At 40.6% G+C, this 15373-nt stretch overlaps 3 protein-coding genes across 3 annotated transcripts; 2 read left to right on the top strand and 1 right to left on the bottom strand.

The window, feature by feature from the left end:
* Nucleotides 1-215: 215 nt before the first annotated feature.
* On the top strand, nt 216-12143 carry LOC109601159 (intermembrane lipid transfer protein VPS13C-like). Its single transcript, XM_020017381.2, has 31 exons — nt 216-263; nt 317-457; nt 895-1295; nt 1346-1542; nt 1593-2041; nt 2090-2210; nt 2264-2592; nt 2647-2834; nt 2894-3175; nt 3231-3302; nt 3554-3686; nt 3737-3976; nt 4037-4179; nt 4231-4534; nt 4583-4756; nt 4808-4997; nt 5052-5179; nt 5232-5746; nt 5795-7107; nt 7160-7890; nt 7945-8147; nt 8201-9043; nt 9092-9272; nt 9325-9599; nt 9652-10543; nt 10597-10781; nt 10835-10994; nt 11052-11322; nt 11380-11570; nt 11627-11769; nt 11825-12143. Exons 2-31 carry the CDS (start codon nt 317-319, stop codon nt 12081-12083), a joined length of 9654 nt encoding a protein of 3217 aa, XP_019872940.2. The 5' UTR covers nt 216-263; the 3' UTR covers nt 12084-12143.
* A 34-nt stretch (nt 12144-12177) lies between these two features.
* On the bottom strand, nt 12178-13840 carry LOC109601168 (transmembrane protein 39A-A). The gene is made up of 6 exons (XM_020017390.2): nt 13514-13840; nt 13318-13457; nt 13163-13261; nt 12876-13107; nt 12515-12820; nt 12178-12461 (listed from the first exon to the last, which is right to left on the bottom strand). The coding sequence occupies exons 1-6, from the start codon at nt 13838-13840 to the stop codon at nt 12225-12227; spliced, it is 1341 nt and encodes a 446-aa protein (XP_019872949.1). The 3' UTR covers nt 12178-12224.
* Nucleotides 13841-13964: 124 nt separating this feature from the next.
* On the top strand, nt 13965-15304 carry LOC109601169 (coiled-coil domain-containing protein 130 homolog). Its single transcript, XM_020017391.2, has 3 exons — nt 13965-14371; nt 14423-14683; nt 14742-15304. The coding sequence occupies exons 1-3, from the start codon at nt 14060-14062 to the stop codon at nt 15114-15116; spliced, it is 948 nt and encodes a 315-aa protein (XP_019872950.2). The 5' UTR covers nt 13965-14059; the 3' UTR covers nt 15117-15304.
* The last annotated feature ends 69 nt before the right edge of the window (nt 15305-15373 follow it).

Below are 15373 nucleotides of genomic sequence, written 5' to 3' on the forward strand. Positions count from 1 at the left end.
CCCCGTAAAACCTACCCCCACACACAATGCGTTAAGGGAGCACGGTTCGCGCCAGTTGTTTTTCAAATAAATTCGTCCCAACGTTGGTATCGATTGGGCGACGGGCGCCTGTGTGTCGAGCACGGGGGTAAATTCTCCCCGTCCGTCGGAGCGAATGGGACAGTCTGGATTCGGGAACGTTTACGACAACGTGCCCTCCGAATCAATACCGACAACTCCTTGTCACGATGATGTGCTGAACAAATCGATCACATTTAACGAACGTAAGTCTCAACCCCTTCGCCACCCTTCAATTTTAAGTAAATTCACGTTGTAGATGTTGGAGGGTGCAGTGGCGAGGCTGCTCAACCAGCTCCTCGGCAAATACGTCACCGATCTGGACACCGAGAATTTGAACGTCGGCATCTTCTCGGGCCACGTGCAGCTGACCGACCTGAAGCTGAAGTCCGAAGCTCTGGTAATTCGATTTGAATTTTGCATGCGGCGTTCCCATGAAACCGAAAGTTTTTCCCCATCGGACGACCTGTTGAATAAGTAAAGCAATTTTCGACCCTCAAATGTCAAAGTTCAATGTGTTCAGTTATAGATTATTTATTTTTACTTGACGGCCGCTCTTTCGTATTCATGGGATTCATTCGATCGAGCCTCAACGGTCTATTAATAGATTCTAAATACGTACCCTTTTTTTGTCTTCGTTCATCATGAATGAGCCAATTATGAAGAGATTTACTGAAGCTTTATTGGAAATTGCTGAGGATTTAAGGGTTTTTATTTTAAAATCGTCGACGAGTAGTACAGATTAATCCACTTCTTAACCTACTTTGTACAAAACTCATCAAAACCACCAGCTACATCTGGCCCAATCAGTAGCCAATAATATCATCAAATTTCCAGTACGAATTGAAGCTACCAATAGAAGTGACGGCAGGAACAATAGGCAAGGTATGGCTGCAAATCCCCTGGACCTCCCTGTGGAGCCAACCCATCGTAGTCAACATAGAAGACATCCACCTAGTGGTAGAACCCATAGTGTCCCAAGAAAGAACCTTCGACGCCGAAAAGAACAAACGACTGATACGTGCCATGAAGAAGAAGATCATCTCAGACCTGGACACCGAGTCAGAAATCTTCGGAGGTCCCTCATCGTTCGCTGAACACTTGGTCACCAACATCCTGAACTGCCTTCAGCTGAACATCACGAACGTGCACATCAGATATGAGGACTCCGGGAGTGCGAGGAGGCACGTTGCGGCCGGCCTCACCATTGGAAGCATCACTGCTGAGTCCACCAACAGGTAAAAACACCCAACCAACCTTCAACTTGTACCACACCATTATGTTGTAGCAAGTGGAAGCCGGCACCGTACGAATGTTACTCCGACATGTCCCACTATTTGATCAAGTTCGAAGCTGTTTCCATGTACTGGAACGCCAACGCCAAAAAGAAGCAGTGGAACTTGCCCACGGAGTACTACAACTGGAGGAACGCCATGTCGAGCAGCTTGCAAAACTACTCAATCAACGATGAACAATTTGACTTTTGTAAGACCCCCTCTAGTTTAAAGTTAAAGGTTTAATTGTTTCAATTTTAGTGGTCAAGCCGATGACTTCAAAGATTAAAATAGTGACGAAGAAGTCGAAGCAAGGCTACGTGACGCACCTGAACACCGACATCATCCTCCAAGATTGCAACATTCAAGTATCCAAGGATCAGTACGAGTCAATAGTTGCTGTCTTCGACTCTTTGGAAAGGATGAACATTAGTTGGAGCTTCCTTGCGTTCAGGCCAAAGGAAAGGGTTTTGGAGAACAGGAGGGCTTGGTGGAAGTACTGTTGCTACGCCCTTCTGGAGCAACGTGTCAAACCTTACACCTGGAGCAAAATAAAGGCTGTAAGGGCTCACTACAAGGAGTACATTGATACGTACAAGCAGATAATATTGAACCCGAACGACACTGAGCTGAAATTGGACCTGCAGAAGCACGAGGACAACTTATCGGTCACTAACGTCGTTATAGCCAGGCAATATACAAGATTACTGGTAAGTAGTTACACACAAAGTAGTTTTGGTATTAATGGTGCATTTAAGGTGCAATCAAGGAGCATTGGAGAGAAGAGCTTTTGGTCAATACTGCCAAGTCCTGAAAGGCTGTTGTTGTGCGAAAAAATAGGCTTCTTTGGTAAAAACAACGAAGAACGTCCACCAATTGGTAAACTCCTCCATCTTCAACTCAAGAACACAATTAAACTGTATTTATTTTAGAAAACAACTACAACTTCCGAATTGGCAACATAAGTGCAGCTTTAACAAATCACAACAAGGAAATCCTCATGGTCACCTTGACTCAGATGCAGTTCTCCTTAAGTCCGAAGTACGGCGAAGACACTTACAAAGCAGGTTTGAAAATAGAAGGGTTGATAGTGGAGGGAGCCAGCTCAGAAGATGCGTTACTGCCAATCATTTCGTCGGAGCACCTAAGCGACAGCCCTGCTTATTTTTTTAAGGCTGACATTGAAAAATTGCCAAAGGACTCGTTGCACCCTTACAGGTTGAACGTGGCGTTGCATTCTGTTGAGTGTCTTTACAACAAGGTACTTAACTCATTGTTGAAGAGTACAATCACCAATTTGTTGTTGTTGTTGTAGCAATCATTGGATGAACTGGAAGGCTTCTTTGATAACTTGCTGATATCCAAGTGTCTGTATGACTGCATCAAGAAAGGCCCTCACACCTTATTCAACTTTATGAGTGACAAGTTGGAGCAATGTTGGGACATGAACTTGCACATTAAAATGCCATACATAGTAATACCTGAGTCACGAAGTTTCTTGAAGTAATCACCTTAATAACAACAAGTTAGGCAACTTAGTTAACAATACATCCTTGTTCCAGGACCGAACATATTTTAGTCGTTGATCTGGGCAAATTCACAATAACCAGCGAGATTTGTCAGCAAACTGAGATATCCGAGAACGCCACCCAAATGGAATTGGAGGAACAGCTGTACTCAAAGCTAAACATAGACTGTTCCGACATACAAATATTGTTCTGTGATACTAGTGATAATTGGAAGGATGCTAGGAAGGAGAAGGACACCGAAATGCACATCATACCCAAGACGAATTTCTCATCGGTGTATGCTGTTTCTGTGGCAGATTTAAAGACAATACCATGGTAATGATATGGTCCATGACCATTTCTGTTATTGTCACAACATTTCCTGTTGTAGGTACAAGTTTAACTTGACGTTCCAAAACTTGAAGGTGAATATATCAGAGAGGAAAATAGGAGTGTTCCTAAAGTATTTCAATATTGAAGAGAATAATAATATTTTTGAAAAAGATGATAAAATATTAGATATATTTTTATGCGATAGGATAAAAGAAAATTTAAAATCAAAATATTTATATAAAATACAAGAGAATATTACCATATTAAGTAGTTTTTCTAAAGGGAAAAAGAACAAATCTGACTCCAGTAAACTACTAGAAAACATCAAACAGTAAGTACTCCATTGGTGACATTGAATTTGTCTTCAATTAACATTTACAGAAAAAGCTTGATGATGAGCCATCCTGAAGACATGAACGAAGCTTGGGCCAGGTGCGTCGATTTACCAGGGTTAGAAGACAATATATCTCCAAATAATAACATAGATGTTTTACTAAGAGTCGTGATAAACGAGGTAAATCACAAACTAATTAAACAACAAAGATTTTAAGTGTTGTGTTTCAGTTTTCTGTAGTATTCTCTCGATCAAGCGACAGTACTGATCGACAGTACTTAATGCTGAGGCTAAGCTTGCTCTCAATGGATGTAGCCCTCATGACTTTTGGTCCAGCTTATCAAATTTCAGTCAACAGCATACTGCTCACAGATAAACTGCACACAACCCCAAGTGGGCAGTACCTAGACTTAATTTACAGCCCTTTACCTCCAAATAACACTGATGTGATTACTATTTTATACAGGAAGGTAACCAATCAACAATAAACATTCAACCAACTTGATTTAACTAATTAATTAACTCAATAGGTCAGTGCCAGTTGCCCAGACTTCTGGTCCCACTTTCACGGAGTAGAAACATCCCTAGTAGCCAATTTGGGGACCATCAACTTACTGCTGCACCAAGAAGCAGTGCACACCATCATCAAGTACTCAAAGTACATGGTAAACAAGTAAGTCCCTCCACAACTAACAACAACAGTCCACTAACAAAACACTTTTAGAGTCAAAAGCCAAATATCCCAGTTTTTAAAGGGCACAATTAGCAACGGTGTCAAATTCGTCCTGAGCATCCTGCACAAGAAAACCGACACTCCAGTACCACCGGGTTCGGTGAAGTTCTCGCATTCGGCCCGCTTGGGGGACTTGAATATAATCGTGTGCGATTCGGACTTTGATATTGTGAACATACAAATGTCCGGTTTGGAGATGGACTTTCTTTTTAGGGCCAACGAGCGTTTCGTCTTCAGGTCGTACCTGAGCAACATCAATGTTGAGCACATGAGTGACATAACGTTGTACTCTAAGGTAACTTAGGATGAAGCTGAGAGACACGAATGCAATGTTGGATTTTAGGTGTTGACTACTGATGAAGACAAAGTTTTCGAAGTGAAGTACGTCAGAAATGCTCCACACTTGAAAAGGGGCGACATATCAGGAAGTCAGGATTTTACTGCTGATGGTACCTTTAAGTTCCAACTGGGACGAATACATTGCACTTTTCTTTATAAACTAATTGTGCAATTACAGGTACAAACAAACATAAACCTTAATTTGTTTTGTATATTTGTGTATTTGTAGAGGTTTATAATCAACATGGAGGCACTACCATACTTGGAGGCATCAGTTGCCTTCCTGAACAAAGCAATAAACAAAGCAACAGCCACTTTCACGACCAACACCAAAATTAATCTGGCAATAAACGTGTGTGGTCCAGTTTTGCTGTTCCCTCAAAAGTCATCATCACCAAACGTTATGGTCATTGACACAGGTAGGCAAGTTCTTTATCTCTATAAGCCAAGCTCCATATTGATGTGATTTAAAGGGGAACTCCACGTGGAAAACTTCTTCAAGGATTACCCGACTGAAACCATTGAAAATATCTTGTTGAAGCTGAGCGGTATAACTGTAACAAGAGGCGTTATGACTTTAACATCCACTTTGGAGATGCAGGTAACTAATCACACAAATTAAAACCACCAAAAATACTAACGTGTATCTTTAGGAGAGCTTAATTGAGCCAATTTGTATGAACATGGACATAAAGAGGTACACAAACTCCAAAACCTCACAAAAATCATGGGACATAGACAGTGTGATAGAAACTATCCAAATAACACTGGGACAAAGAGACCTATCGACTTTATTCTCCATTTACACCGATAACATCGGAGAAGGACAAATCCAAGACTTGTTTCCAAACCAGATAAAGTCTCCTTCTGAGTCACTAGAGTCGGATGAAACCGTCAAGACTTTAGAAGCCTTTTTCTGTGAGCCCAAACAGAAGAATATTGTGGCCAAATGTGCAATCGAAGAGATTCAGTTGTTGCTGTTTTTTGATTCTGGGGAGTTGTTGAGTTCTCCAATACGGGACCTCAATCATGGGCTGTGTAAGCTGTCGATTAATGACTTGGACACATCTTTTGTGGTTTACACGGATAAAAGTGTTGATGGTAAACTGTCTATTGATCAAATTGCCATAGAAGAAATTGGACCAGATGCTAACATCTACGACAAAATGTAAGTGACCCTTAAAGTGAGTAACTGTACTAATTGTTAAGCTTTCAGAATCCTTCAGTCACCAACAGAGAACCCCAAAAACAACAACTGCAACATAACAGTGAACAAGCCACCCTTAATCGACATAACCTTCCACCAAAACAAAAGTGGAGACAAATCAGCTGACATGATCATAGGAAGGCTGAGTTTAAGCTTATCAGTACCATTTTGTGAAAAGCTAGCCTTGTTTGCCTTGGAGTGTCTTCCCAAAGACAACGTGGACACAGGCATAATTAATCCAGGATACGAAGCTGACATACACACTGTAGCAATTGAACAGAAGTCATACAACTCAAGCCTCACAGTTTCGTTGCGAATCAACAAGCCAGAACTGATATTTTTGGTCGAAACCACCTCAAACAAAAAGCGGTATTTCATAACAAAGAGTGAAATCCTCCTGGATTATTCGAGGCATGGCAACAGGTTGAACTTGGTCACTTCCTTTTCCGGCCTTCACACTTTGTTTTACGACATAGGGGTGTACTCCTCCGAGCCTTACGTGATTTTGAAGCAGTGCGACGTGGAGTTCTGCAAGTGCTTCACCGAGGAAAAGGGCAACAAAATATCCCTGTCGATATCTTCGATTTACGTCCGGGTTTGCAGTGAAGTCGTCCACTCGCTGAACGACATCCTGAACGACATAGTGGAGCACTTCAGAGTACCCGACAGGGAGCTCAAAAAGGAAACGTGGAAGTCGGAGCAAGGCAAAGTAGAAGACTTGTGGGAGCCGAAGAAGATAACCGAGTTCATTGAGAACGCCGGTACCATCATGGACAATAAAACGAACAACACCATAGTCACCCACGAAATCCTGCTCATTCCCAAGTTTGAAATTATTGTAGTCTTCGAACTGGAACAAGTCCAGGTGCTGCTAATCAAATCAACCATAGAATTAACTTTGTACGACTGGTCTTCTTTGCTCAATTGTACCTGCGAGGTGACCTTGCAAGGGAACTACTTCAATGAAAGCTTACAAACTTGGGAGCCGTTCATAGATCCCATAGTTTTGGACGAAACCGAATACAGACCTTGGGACATTTTGTTTAAAATATATCAGGACAAATCTATGGCAATGTTGGACACCAACGAGCAAAAACCAAAAGGTAATGGCAAAGTTAAGAGGACACCTCACTCCTGTAACACCACCGAAGATGAAGACTCAGGAGAAGACATGATGTATTTGGAGCCCATCAATTCCTTACACAATGGTAACAACAGAAGGGTCAAGACCAGCTTGTCAACCTTCCTAGATGACTCTGACTCAGAAAACGAAGACGAAACTATGGAAAAGCTGGCTGCTGCTATTTCTGACCTTTTTACTGGTATTAACACTACTTATATTGTTGTTTAAATGTTACTAACAGTGTTTTGTAGGTGATTGGAATGAGCACGAAGACAGTGACTGTGACCAATCGAGTGATGGCGAGGAGGACAACGAGGACAGCGTCAAGGAAAAAGCTCAAGAACATTCTGACTTTAACATGAACTTCAAAAAATCTTTGTACATTTTGGTTGATGCCAAAGACACCCTTAACGTCACCATCACTCCGGTGTTTCTGAAAGTATTAAACGAGCTTTACGTCATGTATTCGACGAAGATTTTATCAGTCTTGGACAATCGGAAGTCCATCACCTTAACCAACGATATTGCACCGCAAACCAAGATTGAATTGTATGAAAAAACGTCCAATGACGCAGATGGGAACTATTTAATCAGTGTTAAAACTTACGAAAAGGAAGAGTCAGTACCCAACAGTCCGACCAAAACCGGGTACTTTGTCCCAAGCTTCATTGACAACATGAACGACGACAAAGATAGTGATGACACGATTAAAGAAGAACAAGAATTCCAATATGACTTCGAAACGTTGTCCAGCCTTCAGTTCCCAATAGAGACTACGTCCCAACTCTTTGATAAAATCAACAGACACTTCATGAAAATTTACGTACCCAACTTCCATACAATTCAAACTAACTGCCCGAAACGTAACTGGGAAAAACTTATTAGGTTGCAATCTAACACCACGAATCAAACTTACTATCTGGCAGCAAAGCACACCTTGGGAAAGAATGGAAGAAACGTCGTGATTAGTCCGCCATTACAGGCAAGGCAAATTCTAAAAACAAATTGTTATTTTACTTATAATTGATTGTTTTAGATCAAAAATGAAACTTGCTTTGCCTTAAGTATTCTGTACCAACCTTCTGTACTACAACAACTAGGTCTGGAACCTTTGGGAGACATAACAAATCCCTTTGAAACAACCATGAGGATTGCTGTCTTGGAAGCTTATGAGCAATACAATGTACCCTTACACATTGCATATCATTGTAAGCTTTTCATACAACCAGCTTATGCAGAGTAAGTACTTTGTCATGATTTTTTATGTACCTACTAATAGGTGTGTTTTTTAGAGGCCACTATGCTTCAGAAAATGGTATTTGGTGGAAAGATTTAGCTACAGAATTGGACACAGCCATAAATCTAAGGTGTAAACCAAAGTCTGAGTCAAACCTGGAGGTGTTTTCTCTTAGGGTAATGATGAAACGAAACCTGGAAATGAAGAACTCTCAAGCCCACTCAATACCTAACTATGTTATTCACCTGTTGCCCCCGTTGATCCTCCACAACTATCTGCCCTACTCCTTAGAAGTAGAAAACATACAACTAAAACAGTTGATTAAGGTTGAACCCGGTGAAAAAAATAGTGTGTACTCCTTAGACTTGTCCAGAGACCAAAAGTTGCTGGTTAGAGTTAAGTATAACACAATTTGCTGGACTGGGCACTTGAATTTAACCACACATTTGGACGAAAAAATCATTGTTCTAACCTCAGAGACTACAGACAATTTGAAAACTCTTGGTATTAACGTGAAAAGCGACAGAGAAAACAGCGTGAACATCTTCTTCTACGCGCCATATTGGATCATCAACAAAACGGGCTTGCCTTTGGAAATTAAGGCTTCAGCCACGAATTCAACGTACAAAAGCATAAACGAGGATATTCTGTTGTTCACCTACAAACGGCACGGCAAACAAACGTTGAACGTCAGAGTCTACGAGTCAAACTGGTCCAATGAGTTCGGATTGGAGTGCTCCGGTACCACTGGACTGGTTGTTTGTAAGGATAACACAAGGAAGAAGAAGTACTTGTTCTTCCTCAACACCAAGCTGTCCCAAATCTGCCCGAGGCTTACCAAAATTGTCACCTTGTTGCCCAGTTTTATTGTTACCAACAATACCGATAAAAATTTAAGGTAAGCCACGGTACGGTTGAGGTTAGTATCACAAATTGGTTGCTTTAGGTTCATGGAACACAACGAAAAGACGGACCTGTGGGTGGACTTAAGTCCTTATCAAAATGTAGTGTTCTGGCCTGAGACGTCGTCCATGCAAATGTACGTCAAGTACAGGGACAGCAAATTGATATCTCAGGCCTTTTATATGACCACTCATCACAAAACTGTTCTGAGAATGGACCGGGGGGTAACTATACTTGATAACAACACCTACACATTAATTCTTGAACATTTTTTAGGGGGCACTAACTGTTGAGGTCACTGGAGGCATCAACGAACCCTTCAGAATCTCCTTTCAGGAGTACAAAAGAGGAGATGCTCCGGTACTTGTCAAGAACTATTGTGCTGATGTGTTTCTGAAGATACAACAACAAGACCAAAGCCCTGTGACCTTGGTGAACCCTTATAACTGCCTCATGTATACTTGGGATGACCCAACCAGGTCCAGGCAGTTAGTCTGGAACATCTACAACAATAAAGGCTCGGGATTTTTTATAGACATAACTAAAGATGGGTAAGTGACAGCTCAATCGACTCAATTTACAATAACATCAACATAATTTCAGATACGGTGAAGAAAAGATTAAATTCCATAGTGTAACTCCCAACACAAGCATGCAGGAATCATCCAGCAGTGATGACTCAGACAGCTCCGACAGCATGCAAAGCACCATGAACAAGAAAGTCAGGAAAGATAAAATAATAATATATTGGCTTTGTTACCGAGAAGGACTGCAAAGGATCCTGCTATTTACCCAAGAACTAAGGATCTACAACAACATCTTAAGAAACATCTTCCAAGAGTCATCAAATTTGGACTGCTTAGTGTCTTTATCCGGCGTAGGTTTCTCCATTTTCACCAGTGAAAACGCCAAAAAGGAGCACGTTTACTTGGCACTGACTGACACACCTGCAGTTTGGGAAGTGAACGTGGGCCACAAGTGGAAAACGTTAACCTTAGAGCTGGCGTCTTGGGTCGAGGACAAGTACCGCTTGCACTACAAAAAATGTCAATTAAAGGACTACATCCACATTGATTTCGAGAAGATGTTTATGTTGAAGCCCTTCTTCGCAGAACTCAGGAGGTCCTACAGTCCTGCCGTGTATTTCCACGTCAGGAAGTCAAATTCGTATCAGTATTACAACCTGAAGATCCAAAACGTGCAGGTGGACAATAAGTACTCGAATGCCATTGTGTTACACCCCGTGCCATCGAGTAACATTAAAGAAACAAACCCTTTTGTGGACGTAGGGGTTTCCAAATACATTTCCAAGGATTGTGACGTCTACAGGTACATCAAAGTGAATGTGGGCGACATGTACTTGAACATAGAAAACGACTTGTTCCTTGAGTTGTCGCAGCTGTTCTCAGAAAACAAGAGATTGTGTTCGGAAGTGTCAACCAATTACGTGCACGATATATCGTCAATTCACTCCTCAATTACAATAAAGCAAATTGTATGCCCTTCAATAAATAACCTTTGGTTGTATTAACTTTTTATTGATTGTAGGCCTCAGATCATTCCAGAACTGTGATAGAGAACATAAGCGTGAATAGTTTTTCGGTGCAACTGAACATCATGAATAAAGTTCAAATCAGCCTGACAAACACCAAAATTTTCCCAATCAAATTCTTGGACTATCTGTTTCCCATCAACATATCTCCGTACATGCCCATGGAGGGCGTCCACCACAAGTAAGACAAGTCTATGACGGTTATTATGTTAACTAATTCCTTCCAATTTGCAGAATTTCCTCCATTGAGCTCATAGACCTGAACCAAAGTCTCAGCGAATGCATCTACGACGTTCTTGATCAAATCACCACGCAGTTCCTACAGCAGTACTACTCGCACGTGCTTGGGTTGCAAGTTTTGGTCAATTCTTTCGCAATAACACCATCAATTGAGGTAATTTACACTGTAATAGTCACTAGCTATTTGGTGTGTTAACGTTGGTGTTTACAGTACACCCACGTCGACACGGAGAAGATCGTCAATTTATTGTTGTACGGTTCGAGGTGCCTATTGGGGCACATTAACATGTCACCTGCAGCTTTGGAGCAGTGCATCGTGGACATTTTCATCAACCAAAACATTGAGAACATCCAGCGGATAAGGCGGCACGGCTCTTACTACAAATCAGAGATGTTCCCCAAAGCCATAACAATATCCAGCAGGAACTTCAACACTGGAGTACCGAACGCGTTGAATCAAATCATTGTCAAACACCACAACGGTACCACTACATCCAATCTAAACCATGGGTTATATATATGCAATATGTATGTTTTAGCTGGAATTAACTGTGATGGAGAAATGTTCTTCAAAACTACAGGCAAAGCCTTGTTGTCTTTAATCACGAGGCACCCGGACGAAAAGTCGGACAGCGTGGAGGTGGCCAGGGAAGCACTCAGAAGGGCGTCGATTTTGGGGGAACCGATCAAAATCCACCAAAGATTGGCCCGTTATTGCAATAAATACTTGGTAATTAACTTAATAATAAAACGTGACACAACTATTGATGGAGGTAATTGTTGAAGGGTCTTAAGCCGATGTCCGTGTACGAATCAATGGGGCAACATCTGTTGGAAACGGTGGGCAGCTCCAGGTTCATCAACGACTCGTACTGGAACCACGCAGCCATCGACAAAATTGGAAAGTCCATCATAATTGTGTCATTAGAGTAAGCATAACGATTAATTAAAGACTATAAGTTGGGTTTAATACATTAATTGTAGGCATGTAATCAGAATTAACAAATGTAGATTGTGGGGTCCTTGGGAGGTGGAATGGATAATGGATCTGGACGACATAGTGTCCATGCCTAAGGTCAACTCCGGCGAATTAGTGTTGAATATAAGACCAAATGAAGCCAACGTAGGTGACCAAATCAAAATAAACGGGGAGAAGGAGATGCTTTTGTGGCTTCACGAGAAAATTGAGCAAGCAATCATTGTTAGCATGGAAGATAAATCTTGGGCACTAACTGACAACTAAATGTTTTTATTCATATACTTGTACATGTATTTATTTGAGTAAATAAAATTATATAACGTTTGTCTGCGCTTTACACATTAATAACACACATGGATACAATAAAGACGTTTATTTATTACACATTTACACATCCATACTTGTTTAACGAATCACCGATTTGGCATGCATGATCTTTTCCTCTTTGTAAATCCTAAAACTAATCAAGTAGTCTCGGGCAAGTTTATACAAAACGTAGTAATTAAAAAACAACATAAAAGACAACGAAACTATATTATACCAAAGTGAACAACGAATCAGCAGCAACAGCTGCAAAATAACAATAACCGTCTGGAACGCCAGCAGTATGCTTAAGGAGTAAGATGGGTTAATGAATATGGTCTGAAACAGAAAACACGTTAAGTACCCAACAAAATACAACCACTAAGACATACATAAAACCTTGTGAAGCTGGAGTTTCCAGGTTCACTGGCGTTACACTCCCCCGTCGCCCTGTAAATGTCCCTCATGTGCCGCACCAGGGTGCCACAGGGCCACAACGTCTCCTCCTTCCAGTTGTTGTTCACCAACAACATGTGGCGAGTCTCCAACTTGTCCCAGTTGCCCAGGTGTAGGGCGGAACGGTGCAGGATGTCGCAGTACCTCAGCGACAGTATCTGGATGGTGAAGGCAACGAAACAACTGGCAAATATAAATATGACGTGTTGCGTGGCCCACAGTTTGTCATAATGCAGGGCAGTCTAAATAGCATTAACATTAATTAATAACTATCAATTTTGTTTCATGTGTGAGTACCTGAGCGAAGCAACAGGGGATGAAACCAGCATAATAGGCGTTAATTATGGAGCTGAACAAGATTTGTTTCATTCTGTTGTTGAAGTTTAGCTTAAGGTTCTCAACTTCCTTCCTGACATGTACTGCATTACTGCTACAAGCATGTAGGGGTGGAAAACAGCTTGAGCTCCAATTGGTTAGTTCAAAAATGGGGGTGATGTGATGGCCAAACAAAATGAAGTACACCAACACTCTAAAACATTTTTAACTTGTTAATTATAAACCAGTTTTATAATAAACCCACTTACGGATAGCACAAGTAAAGTATATTAACAAAGGGGTGATTCTTCATAACAAAATAAGCACATATGAACAGCAGCATACAAATTTTAAAAAAGAGGGTTAATCTAAAACATAAAAATGTACAAATCTGTACAGGGGCACAACTTATTAATTAAAATACCTAAACCAAAAGTAGGCAACATCTTGAGACTTAAGTGGTAGGTTATTAATTATTAGTTGGCACCCCAGAACATACAATAACCTTCTGGACAGTATTAAAATTATAAATATCACCAGGTGGACGTCAATCAAATAAAAGTTCTGCAATTTAATCACATTTAAACTTTAGGACCTAGTTTATACAAGTGCAAACTTACGACAGCATGATTGGTGTAGGAATGAGGCAGCCACCATACCGATCGGTACAAATGCAAGTACTGCAGCATCGTGCACACAATGGTGTAGAAGCACATCATTGCTTCGAAAAAGAGATCACTGTCGACTGGGGTGGTGGGAAAGGGTATGTGCTTAGGAGCTGGCGGTTGCTCCATGGGCGGCAACGTGGGGAGGCCGCTGGGCACCGACGAGTACCTGTTGCCCTGCACTTCGTTCGTGTAATTCGACAACATTGTGGGCAATGAGTTCCTCATTGTTCTTGGCAGCCTCCTTCCACCGCTTGGCATGTTGTTCCTTTTGTAAATCATCTATTTGACGTCAATTTTTACATCATTATCGACCTGTTTGAGCTAATTCCGCAACAGTATTTTATATACAAGTACTATTAGTAATTGTGTATACTAAACAACTTTTATTATCAACTGTTTTGACTGTCAACTTGACAGTTGAGGTTAGGAACACAACGTATAACCTACAAATTTTGACAACAGTTTGTTTACATCCAGTTAATTTTGTTGTAGTTAAAAATGGGTGAAAGAAAAGGTGTAAATAAGTACTACCCCCCCGACTACGACCCAAAGGTCGGGGGGCTGAACAAATTCCTCGGGACCCATGCCCTACGTGAAAGGGCCAGAAAGATAGACAAGGGCATTATTATAATCCGTTTTGAGATGCCCTACAACATTTGGTGTGAGGGTTGCAAGAATCACATTGGCATGGGTGTTCGATACAATGCTGAGAAGACCAAAGTTGGGATGTACTATACAACCCCTGTTTATGAGTTCAATATGAAGTGCCATTTGTGTGATAACCATATAATTATGAGGGCTGACCCTGCGGTAAATACAAGACAAGACACTTGAGAGCATTTCTAATAGGTTTGTTTTTAGAACTTGGATTATTTAATTATGTCAGGGGCAAGGCGACAGGAAAACAGATGGGACCCACTTCAGAACGAACAGGTTGTGCCAGAAACCAAAGAGACACAAAAACGACTATTCGATGACCCAATGTACAAATTAGAACACGGGGAAGCAGACAAAAGAACTGCAGAAAGTGCAAAACCAAGGCTAGTTGAGTTATTTAATAAAAATGAGTCACAGTGGGCTGATGACTACACATCAAACAGGAAATTGAGGGCTGACTTCAGAGTAAGATTCACTTAATTAATTTATAAATAATTATGACTAATAAAATTTATTTTTTCAGAAACAAAACACGGCAATCAAAACCCAAAAATCAAAAGATAATGTGCTACTAAAAAAGTCTAGTTTAGATATTCCATTACTGCCAGAAAGAGAAGAAGATAAAAGACTAGCATCACTGTTAAGTGCCAAATTAAAACCTGTGGAAGACGTGGTGAAAACTACAGAACGTGTCCGCAAAAGGATTATATCTCAATCGTCGTTGCCCACCTATAAATTTAATAAGGAAACAGAGAGCAAGGCTCTAAAAGTGTTAAACAGTCCATCCATAGATTTAGGCATAGTCCATAAGAAGCAAAAAACCGAAAGTTCCTCACAAAGCTCAAAAGCAGTCCAATCTTTAGTTGGAGATTATGGATCTAGTACAGATTCTGACTAAAACGCCTTTTAATTTAATAAAAAAATAACAATTCTGTTATTATTATATTTAATTACTAATAGATTAATATAATAATTTGAAAAATATAAATCTATTGGTAAAAGTTATTTTTCACCATTTTTGTATTTTTTGTTGTTTTTAGAAAATTAGGTGATTTGTTATTGTTAATAAATGCAATTTATATTTTATAGTTTGTTGTTTTATTAATCCAATAATCGACAGTATGTAAAAATTTTATAATTCATCAGAAATGACTT

The sequence above is a fragment of the Aethina tumida genome, chromosome 3 (genome assembly GCF_024364675.1).
Source record: "Aethina tumida isolate Nest 87 chromosome 3, icAetTumi1.1, whole genome shotgun sequence".
Taxonomy (NCBI): Eukaryota; Metazoa; Arthropoda; class Insecta; order Coleoptera; family Nitidulidae; genus Aethina; species Aethina tumida.